The 17,049-nt window shown below is 33.0% G+C and overlaps 1 protein-coding gene and 1 long non-coding RNA gene across 14 annotated transcripts in view; both read right to left on the bottom strand.

The window, feature by feature from the left end:
* The window catches only part of LOC18445684 (Met-10+ like family protein / kelch repeat-containing protein), a 73,196-nt gene extending 72,393 nt beyond the window's left edge, over window positions 1-803 (bottom strand). For all 12 annotated transcript variants that reach the window (XR_016049329.1, XR_002282911.2, XR_016049328.1 and 9 more), the window contains exon 1: window positions 265-803. Coding sequence is in view for 4 of the 12 variants with exons in the window: in XM_006855817.4 (XP_006855879.1) it covers window positions 265-679 (415 nt within the window). In the remaining 8 variants the exon portion in view is untranslated. The remainder of the gene's footprint in view (window positions 1-264) is intronic.
* Window positions 804-9,890: 9,087 nt separating this feature from the next.
* LOC148783149 (uncharacterized) lies at window positions 9,891-12,274 on the bottom strand. Of its 2 annotated transcripts, XR_016050371.1 has the most exons (3): window positions 11,974-12,274; window positions 11,570-11,783; window positions 9,891-10,072 (listed from the first exon to the last, which is right to left on the bottom strand). It is a non-coding gene; the product is annotated as an uncharacterized LOC148783149 (long non-coding RNA). The 2 variants fall into 2 exon arrangements; XR_016050370.1 differs by having other exon boundaries at window positions 11,570-12,274.
* Window positions 12,275-17,049: the final 4,775 nt, after the last annotated feature.

Below are 17,049 nucleotides of genomic sequence, written 5' to 3'. Positions count from 1 at the left end.
CACTATCCTTTATTCCAAATTCTACACTATTAAAAAATGAATTACTTGCAGCAACTCATACACACTTAAATTATTCACAAAGCCAACAACTAACCAGAAATCCAATGATGACCAGCTAAAAGAATGACCGCAACAACAAAATAGAAAGCAAACTGAAGCACATAAAATGGCAGCAAAAAGGTCCACAAATACCCATTAGAGAAGACAAATTAAAACCAACCAATACCAAAAAGTACGAAGAAGGAGAGGTTGAAATTGAGTTACCAGACTCTCTGAAACCACAAGAGATGGCTGTGGAGACGAGGGACTGGGCCGAGGCTACATCAATACAATCAACAGCGAGAATGAATGGCTCAAATCTGAACACAACAAGCCCTCCATCCTGCTCTCTCTCTTGCTCGTCGAACAAGAGCCGAACTACGGCTTCCGGATTTGCAGGCTCGTGGCTCACAAATAACCAATCCCCCGCTTTCTTTTTGTTCTTCTTCGTAATGGTATGAGGGTGGAGGAGGATGGAGATTCTACCAGAGCAAGAGGAGGTGGTGAAATAGGAGGGAATGGCGTTGATGGTGCGAAGCAAGAGAAGGATTGGGGCATCGACTGATCCTTTAGGGGATTTATCGCCCAATTCTGAAGCCAAGGCTGCCAAAGCCATGCCCTTCCTCTTCTCAAACTCCATGCCTACCGACTGCCACGACCACCACCACCACCACGGGCGTCGCCTTTCTTTCTCGCTGCAGCGAGGGTCGTTTTTCAAATCAATAGCAGCGCAGGAGGGTCGTTTTTCAAACCAGCAGCGATTCGGCTCCGCTTCTATGTTTTTTGAGCAGTGCTCAAAACAACGGATCGGGCCGAGTACTCCGTACTGGCCCGAATCGATTAGTTCGACCGATTCTAATCAAATCGCCCGCTGCAACTATTCCAAAAACATATAATTTTGGTAAAGAATATTATATATATATATATATATATATATATATATATATATATATATATATATATATACTAGGCAACCCCTATAGGTGGAAATAAACAATGATTTCGCCTATCCTCATCACCGTCCAAAATCCATCGTACGATCACGATTGTGCGGTAGTGTTTTATTTTTCATTTGTTTTCTACAAATAGGAATGACTTGAAATTTGGAACGTGTATTCATAAAAAATAGGGGAATCTTTGAAAATTATAAAAAAAATATTTTACAACAAAAAAATTGATCAAAATACCTTCGAAAATTTTTAGGGGTATTTTGGTCAATTTATTTTTCACAGATAATTTTGTTTATATTTTTATTAGATGTGCCTCATTAAGATGTACATAACCTCCAAATTTCAAATCATTCTGATTTGTAGAAAAAAAAAATGAAAAATAAAAAACTACCGGACAATCGTGATCGCGCGATAAAATTTGGACGGTTATGAAGGTAGACAAAAATACTATTCATTTTCACCTATAAGTGTTGGAAAAACTTTTCCATATATATATATATATATATATTTTATTTTTTATTTTTTTTTTTTTTTGTTTAGAATAATGATCCTATGGGACCTTCCCCCACCCATGTGTATAGGACCCCAAAGGATCACTATTAAAGTTGGTACGGATCTCTAAAAAAGTTATCACATGGGTGTGAGACTTGACTTTTATATAGATCCGTGCCAAATTTAATGGTAATCATTTGGGATCCTACACACATGGGTAGGGGAGGGTCCTATAAGATCATTTCTCTTTTGTTTATTTATATTGTCACATAAGAAAAGCAAGATTAAAAAACTATTATGGGCATAATTGGGTTTTAGAAAAAACCTGAAAATTTTTTGAAAAAAGGATTTTCCCTTTGAATATATCAGGCAAATTATACTTCTTATGATCAAATCTGTGGAGTTATCTAAACAGTTAAAATGAATAAACCTACTTGGGCATGTTCTCTTGTACTTGCAAAAGCTGCCCCTCCTAGGATCGTTGCAGCTAGATGTGTGTTTATCTCAATCTCATACGTACACGTGTGATTTTTGCACCTGATTGTTAAAAATGGATAAAATCATACGATTGTTACTTTCATAATATTAGCATCTTAAAAAATTAGCATCTTAAAAATAGATTATATGAGTTGTTACCATAGGATTTCTACAATTAAGCTTTGATTTTTATGTAAAACTCAATCTTAAAAATAGGATTATAGTTTTTATGTACCACTCAAATCTTAAAAAGAGGATTAGAAGTACATATGCGCATTCATAATTCCAATAAATTTTACATGTGCAATTTCATTAAATCGCCGACAATATACATTATGCTCACATAGACATAAAACTTCATGAGTGCAAGAAAAATCAACTAACAAACTAAATTAATTTTATGAAATGCATTTATATTGTGCTTTAGCTATTTTGGAAATCAACTAACAAACTAAATGAATTTTATGAAATGCATTTATATTGTGCTTTAGCTATTTTGTGTAGAACAAGTTGTAATAAATAATCGGTCATTAATTGCATGTGCGGCTTTTTAAAGGCATCATGTTAGAGAGCAGGTGTGTCACTTGATTCTTAATTCATTTACCTCCAAGAAAGAAATCCAATTATGTGACCTTGGGGTCTTATATACCTCCAAAAGCACAAAAATCTCAATCTCAATGTTGCAGATTATTCACAAGGTTTCTAACCAAGATCTCTTCCCAACATTGGGAAGAGAAACTGGACAATGATAGAGCCCAAATTGATTTTTACAATGATAGAGAATGGTGTTCAAAAGTCTCACTAGAACAGTGCACAAATTGGGTGATTTTTTTCAAAAAAATTGTCGATTAGTACCGATTAGTTCAAAAAATAAGCCGATTATACACTGAAAAAAAATTTCAGAATACATGGGTGTCAGAATCAGGACAAATCGAGATCGGCCAGTGACCGATCCCGATTTACTTGCCTGATGTTTTCAATAATCGGCTGATCTTTTGAACACTGATATTGCGAAAAGAAAGTTTTAAGGGCAAGTAATGTATACCTCCATTATATTTACATCAATACCCATTTTTTCAATTTAAGAACAATTTTTTAAAAGAGATGGAACTACCCATTTTCAATTTTTCAAAAGTCAAAATGTTTAAACCTTTCAAGTTTAAAAAACCCAAAGAGGTTTCTCAAAAATAAAAAATTAACTGATTTCGATTTTTAAAAACTGTACTTTTGTTTTTGCAAGGGGACATGGGACTTGCTCAGTTCTTTTTGTGCAATAGCAGCTGAAGGACCATAAAACAAACTACAACACAAGTCACATATCAAAGAAAAATAAATAAAAACGGTCACACATGGAATAGAAAGGAATGCAACTAAAAATTAAATCTGTTATCTACATCCAATTATCACATAATCTTCATTAGAATTTCGATGCTCCAAAACTAGAAAAATGCATTTCAACTTAGAGACAGAAGAAAGAATACCAACATCAAGAAAAAATGCAATTCACCCGAAAAGCAACAAATTGAGATTAACCGTCTCTCCAACTTATTGCTCGGCAATTTGGTTCAGTTCCTACCAAAGGTAAGGGCCCTCTAGATTCACCCAAAAAAAGTGGGCCAACCAGTCCATGCTCTTGAGACGTGGCCATTTTCGCACATATAGGCTCTCACAGCCGGCTCCCCAACGTCATGATACTCAAACAAAAAGAATCGAGGAAATATCATGTCCCTTACAAGAAGGGGCACAATTCGGTTTTTGAAAAATCAAAATCACTTATTTTTTAATTTTTGAAACTTAGAAAGTTTTAAACATTTGGGTTTTTGAAAAACCAAAAATAGACAGCTCTGTTTTTTTTAAAAAAATCTGTTATGAAGTTGAAAAAACAAGTATAAGTGTAATAATGAAAACTTGGAGATAATCGCATAATAACAATAAATATAACAAATATATACATTATTTTCCCAAAGTAAAATGTTTTCACAGGGCTAGAGCACCTAAAAGCCCTCACCTTGAAGGGTAAGTTTGGCATGCTATTTTCACGTGAAGAAACCCCCCTCATGATTACATGTGCAAGTATTTTTATACCAACTTGTTGCCGATATATATATAAACTACATTAGAGCTAATTAGTGTGATAAAATTCACATACTTAGTGTCATATGAAAAAATTCTCTCATATAGTTAGGTGTCAAAATATTTTTTACACAAATTAACTGCTAATTGGTGTAAAAAGATGCACTGAGACCAATTAGTATGAAAATATTTTCACACCTAACTACATGAGAGAATTCTTTTATATGCAAATATTTTTCAAAAAATATTTTTACATGAAACAAGTGTGTACTTAATTACACAAAGGAGTTTTTTCATGTGAAAATATCTCTCTGGAAGTATTTTCATCCATACCAAACATATTGTAGTTTTTTTGGGTGAATGCAAAAATTGCAATTTTAACACCTTCAAATTGATCCTTGGCCTTTAACATTCATCATCATCGTCATATCCTTTTTCTAATTAATTGTGGTCGATTACATGAATCATGGTCCCCCATTTTGTTCTATTAAAGGTCATACCCTCAATGAGGCATCAACCTTCAATATTATGACCTTAAAAAAAAAGTAGGATTTCAAGACCTAAAAATAGGATATATTGTAATACATTATATTAACCGTCTATTTCACCCCAAAAATAAGTATTCACGGATTTGCAAGATCTGTACTAGTTTTTTAGCTTCAAATTTGATAGTCACTATTGAAATTAGTTTAGAGCTGTTATGAAGATTTCTGATGCCCAAATTACTTTTCAGATAAGGATCAGATGATAGGCTTTACTTTGTTTTCATAAACCTAGGCCTTACAGAAACTGCACCCTTTTGCAAAAAATGACCAAAGTAAAATATATTCGGGAAAATATTGCAAGGGTTTGAAGCCTTGTATGGTAAGGGTCAAATGATCTGGATCCAACATCTAAATGTTATCTTTTTTATTTTCATTCACTAAGGTTTTTCAAATTGTCATTATTTAGGATTGAAAAGCTCGAACAATTAAGGTAATTTGACCTTCCAGGGGCTCCAATTGAATGATGAAAATATCCTTACATTCAAAGTTACTAATAAAGAAAATATTGCTTATGGTTTTTAATGATGAAAGTTTAAGGTTATTCATATCATTTAAGATAAATTAGTGTTATGCACGTGCGTTGTATGTGATTTGATTTAGTTATAATTGAATAAATTATCATTTTGAAATAACATTTTCAAAAAAGCATCATTGGATTATTAATTTGTTTTAAATTGAATAAGAATGATTAATTATATTCATGTTAACTATTTTTAACAAATACTATTAGCTGATATAAAATATAAAAATATAAAAGTTTCATATCACTCTACGATCAAAATAGAATAAATAATATTTAATTCAAATATTGATAATTAATTGATAATAATATGTAATTATTTACCTGAAGTTTTCCCTGTAAATCACATTAGCAAATAATAGAAATATCATAATAAATAAAATCAAAACCTTTAATTTTTTACTACAATAATTCAAATCAAAACCCGAAAATTTTTATTCTAAGTCTAATACCCTAGTAAATAGGGATCTAAAAGTGTCAAAAAATCTACAAGCAAAAAAAAAAAATTTACTTCTTTGTTGATTATTAGCCATATTTACCCAGTTATTCATACCATCCAAAAAAAAAGAAAAAAAATGTTGAGGCTCTTTTTTTTAGATAAAAGGTCAATGTCATAAATTATTCAAGCCAACAATATAATATATCAAAATAAATCTCCTAAATTAGATGTTCAAAATCCCTATTAAAATAATATATAAAAAGAATTAAAATTCATATAAAAAAATATTGCAAAAATCTAATTTCTAAACAATAACAAAAATCATATCTCATATGTGGCATCGTGAATATCATAGCAATACATGATACCTATGGTCCTCCTTTTAATAGAAGTTGGTTATGGCTCTAAAGTTACGATGGAAAAAATTGCATCTGCACATAAATTCCAACTATTTTTAATATCAATAGACTATGGAATATATCAAATGCTTTCCACTAAAGAAAATTATTTACCACATTATTTTAGTAATTAAAGTTTTGGAAGAACTAATCGTAATTGGTTTTAGTTGTAAACTGACGAAGTACTTCACCTTAATTGTTAACACAGAGGTTTGAACTGACTTTTCTTTCGGGTAAGAAAAAAACGTCTGTGAAAAAAGGGACATAGGTCGAGCACCAATGCCAGGAAACGAGAGATTTGCCTTCAGTAGAGTTTGCGGAGGGAGTGAGAAAGGGAAACCATAGAGGGAGATAATAGGAGAGAGATTTTAGGAAAGTAAAATATATTACCTATTGTGAAACTTATTTAGAGATGGGAAAGTGAGAGAAAGGAGAGAGATTGAGGGAGAGAGTGGGAGAAAGATTTTAGGAAAGAGGGAGAAAGAACAAGTGAAAATAAATATGAGAAGATAAAAAAGAAGAAGGAAACACTTAAATTTTAACATGGTTCGACAGAGCTTGCCTACATTCACGAGTATCAACCCTCTACTACTTTTTGTTATATCTTTTCATCAAACATTACAAGGTATTTATACACAAAACAAAAGAACGAGTCAGAAGGAAACTCCCCAAATTAATAGGATCTTGTGATCCCAATCATCCCAAAAGAATAGCAACAAATAAAACAGGGAAAGCTTTTTATGTTCCCCCTACAACATAGAAGTTCTATCCTCCCCCTTATCCAACAGTCTATTTTTTAATGGAGGGCTAAGATTGCTCCCCATCACAATGTCACGTCTCTACACTATTCTATTTTTAATTTTTTTCTATAAACTATTTTGATACCAAAATTTGGACATCCATTCCTATATTAAACTTGCACTAATGAAGAATATAAAAAAAATATTTTCAATGAAATAAAATGAAAAAAATACCCCTGAAAGTTTCAAAGGGTATTTTGGTGATTAATTTTTATAGAAAAATTATTGTTAATATTTTTTATAGGTGCGCCCCAATGAGAAGATGGCACGTACCAAATTTTATATTCATAAAAATTATATTAAAAAAAAAACTAAAAATGAAATACTTTGAGACGTCGGATATAAGATCAAATGATGAGTGGCTCTCTTGATAAAAGATGGACGGGTCAATGGTAGGGGGAGGATAGAATTTTTATGTTGTAAGGGAGACATAAAAAGCTTTCCCACTAAAACAACCTAATAAATTAGGAAACTGCAAGGTTAACCGTGAATCCTTCAACACTTCCACTCAAGTTGGTGCATAAATATCAATTGAGTCCAACTTGCTCAAAGCTTGTAAAAACTTAGACCTTGAAATTGCCTTGGTAAAAATATCTGCTAGTTCGTCTTCACTTTGAACAAATGGAGGGTTAATAATTCCAGCTTGAACCTTATCACGGACAAAGTGACAGTCTACCTCAATGTATTTAGTCTTTTCATAAAATACAGGATTTGAAGCAATATGAATGGCAACCCGATTGTCACAAAACATTTTCACTGGCAGTTTCACTTAAAATCCGAGGTCCTGAACGAAAAACTTCAACCAAACAAGTTCACTTGTAGTTGCATCCATGGCTTTATATTCGGCTTCTGTACTTGATCTGGCGACCACACTTTGGTTTTTACTTTTCCAAGTGACAAGGTTTCCACCCACTATTGTACAGAACCCAGTAGTAGTTACACCTTCGATCATTCGGGCATCCAGCTCAATCAGCATCAGAATATCCGACAATATCAATGTGATTGTTACATTTTAGACAAATTCCTCTTCCAGGACAAGATTTTAGATACCGAAGGATTCTTTTAACAATAATCATATGACTAGTTCTTGGGGCATACATAAATTGACTAACTAGGCTAACACTATAAGCGATAACTGGTCAAGTAATAGTCAAATAGATTAGTTTTCCAATAAGTCTTTGAAATCTATCAATGTTTTCAAGAGGCTCCCCTTCATCAGAAGTAAGTTTATTATTCAAGTCGAATGGAATATCAAGAGGTTTGACCTCAAGTTTTTCAATATCTTTTAAGAGATCCAAAACATACTTTCTTTGAGATATAAAAATTCCCTTTTTGAAGTATGCAACCTCAATTCCAAGGAAGTACTTGAGTTGTCCTAAATCTTTAATATCAAATTTGTTTTGAAAATGTCATTTTAGCTTTGAAATTCCTTCTTTGTCATTACCAGTTATTATAATATCATTAACATATATAAGGACAACAACAATTCCATTTTTTCCATTCTTATTGAATAAGGAAGAGTCGGCAGAGCCATTTTTAAACCCTATACTTAATAGAGCAGTACTCAGCTTTGCATACCACGCTCTTGGTGATTGTTTGAGTCCATATAAAGTCTTTTAAGTCTACAGGTAACTTCAGGATTTCCTTCTTTAGGATGACCTGAATGAATGTTCATGTACACTTCTTCCTCAAGGTCTCCATGAAAGAATGCATTTTTAACATCCATTTGCCACAAAGATCATCCACAATATACAACAATGGAGAGCAGAATCCGAATTGTACCCATATTAATAACAGGGCAAAGGTTTCCTTATAATCCACACCATATGTTTCAATAAAACCTTTGGCAATAAGTCTTGCCTTATGTCTCTCTATGGTACCATCACTATTGTATTTAATTTTGAAAACCCATTTACAACCAACGGCCTTTTTTTTCTTTGGGTAAACGAACTATATCTCAAGTATGGTTTTTATCAAGGGCCAATAGTTCATCCTCCAGGGCTTTCCTCCAAACATGTTGAGAGTAGGCATCATTAAATTAGTGGGTTCAACATTATTAGAAATAGAACTCAAAAAAGCAGAGTACTTTGAAGAAATATTTTTGTAGCAAATTTGATTTTGAATAGGATGAGAAGTAGCATGATAAGTTAAAAAGTCCAGCAATCTTGAAGGAGGGTGAGTAACATGAGATGACTTGCGAAGGGGAGGATCAGGAGGATGGGTCACGGGGCTTCGAAGTGTCACTGTCGTTACCAGCTTCATTCTCATTGCTATTGCCAATATTCTGACTCTCTATATTTCTTTTATAAAAACTGTTGTTTTGACTAGTAGGAACTAGAAGAAGATACTCCCCTTGAGCCTTATTTTCAGATAATTCAGAGTTGGATTGAAAATAAAGTTCATCCTAAAAAAATTGAACATTTCTAAAAATAAACAATCTTTTTTGTATTGGATTATAACATTTGTACCCTTTTTTGTGAAGGAATATCCAACAAAAATACACTTATTAGCTCGGGAATCAAGTTTATCACGCTTATGATAAAAAATATGAGAAAAACAAACGCACCCAAAAACACGCATGTGAGAGATGTTAATCTTCCTTTTATTTAAAACTTCAAGAGGGGATTTATCATGGAGAACCTTACTAGGAAGTCTATTAATAAAGTAACAGGCAGTCAAGACAACTTCAGACCAAAATCCTTTTGGAACATTTTTCTCAAACATTAAAGACCTAGCAACCTCGAGAATGTGCATATTTTTCCTTTCAGCAACCCCATTCTGCTAGGGGGTCTCGATACACGAGGTTTGATATATAATGCCAAGACTAGTAAGGTACTAAGAAAAGTTTTTATTAACATACTCAGTGCCATTATCAGATCAAAATTTTTTAATCTTGGCATTATACTGATTGGACACAAGAGCATTAAATTCCTTAAAGGTTTAAAAGACCGCATCTTTTGGTTTTAAAAGATATATCCAAGTTACGCGTGACCAATCATCAATAAATAAAATAAAGTATCTATGCTCAGAATAACTATCAATCGCGGCAGGTCCGGAAACATCTGAGTGCACTAACTGAAAGGGCACATCACAATCATGCATAGACTTCTGAAAAGGAAGTTTGGTCTATTTAGAAAATTGACAAGCATCACACCCATGGAAATCGATACTAAGATTAGGAATCAAAATTTATAAAGTATGATGAGAAGGGTGACCAACTCTAGCATGCCACAACTTGCTACTGAAATACTTAGCCACCAAGGCTTTATTTTCTTGATCGAGAATATATAATCTATTTGAAATTTTCCCTTCACCAATCTTCCTCCCCATGGTCCGATCCTGAAAGACAACATTGTAAGGAGAGAAAAGAACATTGCAGTTTAGATATTTGGTTATCTTGCTTACGGATAACAAATTTGAAGGAAATGATGGTAGAAACAGTACTTCAGAATCATGAGAGTTAGAGACAATTTTAGATTTTCCAAAACCATGAACAAGAATAATTGACCCATTGGTTAAGCACTTAAGATTACCAGTCAAATGAAAAGTAGCCCCTGAATCAATAACCAAATAATGAATATTTGAATGAGAATAAAAAGAGTAAGGTGAGGAATTGCCTGTTTCCTGGGGAGAGTCATGTGTTGAGATATTGCCACTCTTACCATACTGTTGGAAAAAATGAGCAATTTTCTCCAAAGTAATTTGTGAATCAGTTATGGATGCTTGGGAGCCAGTTCTTTCACCTCCTATATCCTTTGACGGTCTTAAGTAGGGATGTAAAAGCCAACATCAGTCTTTTGTATGACCAAGAGCTTTACAATGATCGCATTTAAAGGTGGTCCTTCCTCTATTTCGATGCCCTCTACTATGTCCACGAAAACCATCTCCTCCTCTTGTTTTGTTATTAGTAGACTTCTTGTTTTCAAATTTCTCATTATTTGCAACAAGGGCAGACTTCTCAATTACCTCAGTATTATTTTTTTCATGATTTGTCACTTTCTTCCTAGTTTCCTCTCTTAAGATAGTAGAGTAAACACTTGCGAAACTAGGGATTTCAGGTGACAACAATATTTGACTTCTTAAGCTCTCATATTTAGGTTTTAAAGTAGCAAGAAACTGAAAAACTTGGTCTCGTTCAACACGTTTTTGGATGACGGCCAAGCAATAGTGGCAGGAGTATAAGTGGCCAACTCATCCCACAGTGGTTTGAGACTGAGCTACTGACTTTTCCTGTTTAACCTGAGATATTTATTGCTTCAATTGATATATGCGAGCTCTATTATATTGATTACCATCTACAAACTTAATAGATTCCCATAATTGTATAGTTGTGTCTGAGTGGGTGAATATTTCAGCGATTGCAGGTTGCATAGAAAGCAAAATCCAAGACAAAACCATTTGATCATTGGCTTGCCAATCTTCAAATGTAGGATCATTAGACTTAGGCACCTTTGTCTTTCCAGTGACATGCCCAAACTTATATTTTCCACCCAAGGCCAAAGATACAGCCCTTGACCAGGCAATATAATTGAGTCCATTGAGCGGGATAGTAGTTAGTTTAATACTAGCATTGGACTCAAAATCATGTGTGGAAGATTTAGATTTACTATCCTTATCAACCATAAGAAAAAAATGATCTAAGTGAAGATGACAAAGGCGACGATTAAAAAAGAAATTCCAAGAAATAACAAAGAATAACACCTCCACCAAAACTAAATCTCAGATTAAAAAACTGATGAACACAACCACCAATTCTGCAAGGAAAACGCAACCCAAAAAATAAACTCATGGAAAGGGAGTGAAAGTCAATTTAGTAAAAGAAGCCAAGGACTTTACCCCCAACATTCTTTCACAGCAGATGTTGTCAACACGATGAAGCCAAACTTTCTTGAGGGAAGAGCTCTCAAAACTTTCACATCAAAGATGAGTTGCAGAGCCTTATCAGCTTGAAATTCACTGAGAAGAACGTTGCTCAGAACGCAGCAAATCTCCGAGTAGCACCAACAAATCTCTACAAATAAGAAAAAAATATCCGCCCAATATCTGTTCCCTGGATCACAGAATGAAGATGAACAAAACGATGCGAACTGCTGTCAAAAAAAGAATGGAAAATCTGCAAAACTATAACAAGCCGCAACCAAAAAAAAAAAATCTATGAAATTGTAGAGGTTAATAACATAGTTTCTTCCAATTGATCTTCTAGCAAAAATACATCAAGAGATATCCGGCTCTTGCATCACCAGGTCAAAGAAATTGCAACGATAATGATAGATCACAACAGAGAGCTTGCACAGAACCGTGCTAGACCTTCTGCAAAAGTTTCGACAAAATATTGCAACTGGATGAAGGCCAATGAAGAAAAAACGATGAGCAATGGATCGCTACCGCTCTGATACCATGAAAATAAGAAGAAGAAGAAGAAGACACTCAGATTTTAACGTGGTTTGACAGAGCTATCATCCCAAAAGAATAGCAACAAATAAAACAACTCCAATAAATTAGGATATTGCAGGGTTGATCGTGAATCCTTCAACAAAAAGAATCCCGACATAGGGAAAGAATAGAAGAGAGATTTTAGGAAAGCAAAATATATGGAATGTTCTCATTTCTATTTCTAATACGAATTCTTTGATTTTCTTTACATGGTCAAAGATATTAGTGCAACCAATATCTTGTGCGTACTCATTCGCTCTATCTCTCTCTCTCAAATTTAGTTAACCTGTGTAAATAATAGAGAGAGTGCAATTATAGAATAAAAAAGGACACGTGATGCAAGAATAGCGAGGTTATTCCTCCCACTTTATATATATATATATATATATATATATGATGTAGTTATAATTGAATAAATTTTCATTTTGAAATAAGATTTTTGAAAAGGCATAATTCGATTATTAAGTTGTTTTTAATTGAATAAGAATGATTAATTTTATTTATGTTAACGATTTTTTGACAAATATTATTAATTGATATAAAATATAAAACATAAAAGTTCATTATTTATCACTAAATTTATATATTTATCACTATGCGATTAAAATAGAATAAGTAATATTTAATTCAAATACTGATAATTAATTGATAATACTATGCAACTATTTACCTGATGTTTCCCTTGAAAATCACATTAGCAAATAATAGAAATATCATAATAATCAAACCAAAACCCTTAATTTCACTACAATAATTCAAAGCAAAATCTTGAAATTTTTATTCTAAATTTAATACCCTAGTATATAGGGATCTAAAATTGCTAAAACGTCCGCATGCAAAAATGACTTATGAATATTCTTCTTAATCTTAAATACCTACATGCTTTCCCTTCTTTTGTGCTGAAGAGAAAGGTAGCAGCCGTCCGCGTTCAGTACCCAGTAGGTAAAATCCGATCGACAAGGCGATTAGAATTATCTGACTGGTTTAGCTCAAGGCTAGTCCCATGCACAGCGTGACCTCAAATTTCATGGTCCTGATCAGCTACAAACTTGTGCCATGCGTATGGTGGAGATGTGTAGGAGGGCGCTAACCAATCCAAAGAAGACAGGGAAAATGTAATGTAGAGTTACAGAAGACTGGCGTTCTTGCCATGGCTTCGTACTATCCAAAAACTCCTAGTGACAGCAGATAACTTTACGAATTCCATAATGTCTGCATGTACATGTGATCTAAACTTAAAAAGAGAAAAAAGAAACGCTTTATTCTATGATCAAAACCTTATCTTGTACATCAATGGATTAGAAATATCATGTGTTTGACCCACAAAAAATAGTCACAATAGAAGAAGAGAAAGCATGTAGGTACTTACAAAATAATAATGTAAACATATTATATATCATATTTGCTATCCAATCATGAAATAAATAGGAGAGAGAGTACACATGGAAAAATAATAAAATTTTAAAATAATATTATTTGTAATTGCAATTATATATAACCATAACATTCTAATAAAAATAAATTATTCTTACCAATACTTACTTTTTACAGTTACTATAGAAATATAATACAAAAATTCATCCAAAACACAATAACACACTGATTCCTTAAATTCAAATCCTACACAGTTGGAACTTTAAATTGTTGGTATGTGTGAGTGGCCATGGGGCCTCACATGTCCCATATTTCTCTATCTTATTATTTATCTTAATGATTTCATAATTATCACTTAAAAGGCTTATTAGAGAGAGAATATGCCTTTATCCAATAGGTAGATGATAACTACCTATCTCTCGGGATTAGAAGGCCACGTTTCTCAGAGATTCCAGGAAGAAGCCGATCGTTGGAGAACAGTCTCCTCCATCCATCTATAACTAGGCCTTTTCATGGCCATGGAGAGGCACTTACAGAGAAGCTATTTTTTAGTTCTCAGTTGTTCTAGTAAAGCTTGATCTCTGCAATCCTTAGTCTCATGACATTGCCATCAATTCTTGGGAGCTTGGTGTTTTTTATCTCTTCCCATCAAAAGTCCAACATTGGTATCAGAGCAAGCCAGATTCTATCTTCCATATTGTTTTAGTGTTATATTTCTTTGTGAGATTCTTGATATATATATATATATATGTAAACAAGTTTGGTTCTAGTAAATGCATATTATGCTTTGAATCTTGCTATGAATTTTGCTTTTTTTAAAAAAAAACTTAATATTTATTAACAAACTAGCCACATTTCTTTCTTTGCCATAAAGGTCGATCCCAGTTTTATTTTTCTGTTAAAGCGATCAGGTACTTATCTTCCCATTTTTTTCCCTTGGATGGACATAGAGGGCAAAAATTCATCAGCCCAAGTTCTTTGGCTTTTCAATTGTGTTTTCTCTCCATGTTTATCCCCACTCATAAAGGACAATATATATATATATATATATATATATATTAATTAGAATTAGAATAAGATAAGAGGAAACTTTGTTGTTTTCCTCTCACCAACGAGTAGCTTTTCCCTTGCCAAAGGTCTGCCTCAACCAGGTTGATTATTAATTCTGAACTAGCAAGTGGGTCTGTGCTTTTGCAATAGGAACAAAGGAACCCTTGAATTTTTTAGTACTGTTGTAATTTTAGAGATAAAGATAGAGCTATTGTTGGGATTTTAGAGAGTCAAACCTCTTGATATTTTTAGAGAGACACAAAATTGTTGCTGGAATTTTAGAGAGAGAGACAAAGAGACATATAATTGCAGCCAATGATTTATTTTTTGCTGCTGCATTTTTATATGCTTCGATTACGATTTAGAGTTTTTTTTTTTACATATTCTATTTGCATAATAATTGTCATTGCATCGCATAATTATCTTATGCTTTGGTCTCTTTAAGTAAGAAAATTTCATGATCTTGATTTTGTGAATTCCTTTTTTTTTGTGATTATGTTATGGCATAATTTTGTTGAAAAATATTAAATATCATTGTAGACTCTCTCTCTCTAGAGCTAAAACATATTCATATATTTATGAAAATTAGTCTTGTGCAAGAATTACATAAAATAGATTGTTTCCTTACCTTTTGATTTTCTTACATCACAGCAGTGTGAACATAAACCTTTTGATAGAATTCTTCATTGAAGTCACTGTCCATACAAAGTCGGGAACGTATTGATTATACTAACAGATAACCTTTTTCTTAAATACAAATTAAATTTTTTTTTGAGCTTTTAGGCATTATTTAAAAAAATTTAAAATGACATTTAGGCTAGTCATTTCAAAACTATCAAAACTTAAAAACTCAATAGAACCAATTTTTCTATGTGGAAAAGAAAAATTAGATATATTCTATTCCAAGATACGTTGAACTATGTTCTAGATGCAAAACCACCAATTTTAGAGCCTAATGTCAATGATCAAGGAAGAAAGAAGATGACAAAGTAGCTAGGACTACTATGTTGAGTTTTATGCAAGATGATTTAATTAGTCTTTGAAGATCACACTACAACTCAAAGTATGATGGGTACCCTATCAGAAAAATATGGGACCACTTCTGAGACCCATGTGTAATTGTTATTAAAAAAATATATACTTCTTGGAAAATGAATGAATCAGACACAGTGGTCGAGCATGTTAATAAAATGATAGTGCTCACAAAGGGCCTTGTTGCGGCCGAAAATCCAGTACCTAATCGCATGCAAGTGTCCATTATCCTTAACAGTCTCCTTCCATCTTGGGAGCCTGTTGTAATTGCATTAAACTATTATGTACAAGGGATAACTATGTTGAATCTTCTCATACACCTCAGTATTGCAGTTGAGAGGAGAATAAGGAAGAAATCAAATGGGCTCCACTTTACTCAAAGTTCATCTTCTAAGATCTCTAATAAACCTTACAATAATCAGAATTATAATATGTATAATGGAAAGGGGAGAAATTTAAAAAATCAAAAGAATAAAGTTGAGAAAACCTCTTTTTATTGTAAGAAAATTGGGCACATCAAGTTTAATTGTCATAAGCTGAAAAACAAAAATAGGAACCAAAATAACAACTCTGCTCGAAATAATCAACATAAAAAAAATGACTTGGTCAGCGTAGTCCTAGAATCTTTGGTTGCTGACCATGATTTGAGGAATTGGTGGGTCAACTCAGCCTCCACTTGACATATCTTGAGGTCTAAAGACGGATTCATGGAGTTGAAGGAGGTCGTAGCCGGTAACCAACAAATTTATATGAGGAATGACACCTATTGTGTTGTACTTGTTGTTAGTACTTTTAAGTTGTGTTTACTAGGAGAAACAAATTTCCTATTGACTGATACATTGTATGCCCCCAAGATGAGGCGTAATTTGATATCTATCCTTAGGCTTTATGACAAGGGTTATGAAATAAGGTTCAGGTCAAGTCGAGTCACCATTGGGAATCATTTTAGAGCATTGGTGTATGGTACTAAAATTGACAATATTTAGCGATTGAACATTAACGAAAGTTCATCTCTTTATGGTTATTTTGATGCCTCTTTGATGCTTTTATGTGTATGAATAATTCATATTTATGGCACTTAATATTAAGACATATAAATAAAAACAAGGAATAAAATGGTTAAAAGAGGCTTACTCCCAAATTTAGAAGAAATTGTGTTCAAAACATGCGAGCTATGTATTTCTGATAAATTAACTAAAAAGCCTTTCCCTAAAGGGTGCGGTTTGTATAGAGCATAGGCTCTAAACAATCAAATTAGAGCCTACCTTCAAATAGTATCGAGACATATGGTTTCAAAATTGGAAATCTTTTTGATAGCCTTAAAATATATTTTCATTTTTATTTATAAAGTTTAAAGTTTTAAAAATAGTGTAGATCCAGAGATCTATAAAGACTTAAAAATCTTGAAAGATGGTTCAAAAGTGCAT

This window comes from Amborella trichopoda, chromosome 2 (assembly GCF_054954075.1).
Source record: "Amborella trichopoda isolate Santa Cruz 75 chromosome 2, AtrichopodaSantaCruz75HAP2 v2.0, whole genome shotgun sequence".
NCBI classification, from domain to species: domain Eukaryota; kingdom Viridiplantae; phylum Streptophyta; class Magnoliopsida; order Amborellales; family Amborellaceae; genus Amborella; species Amborella trichopoda.
This window is presented reverse-complemented; position numbering and strand designations above follow the sequence as displayed.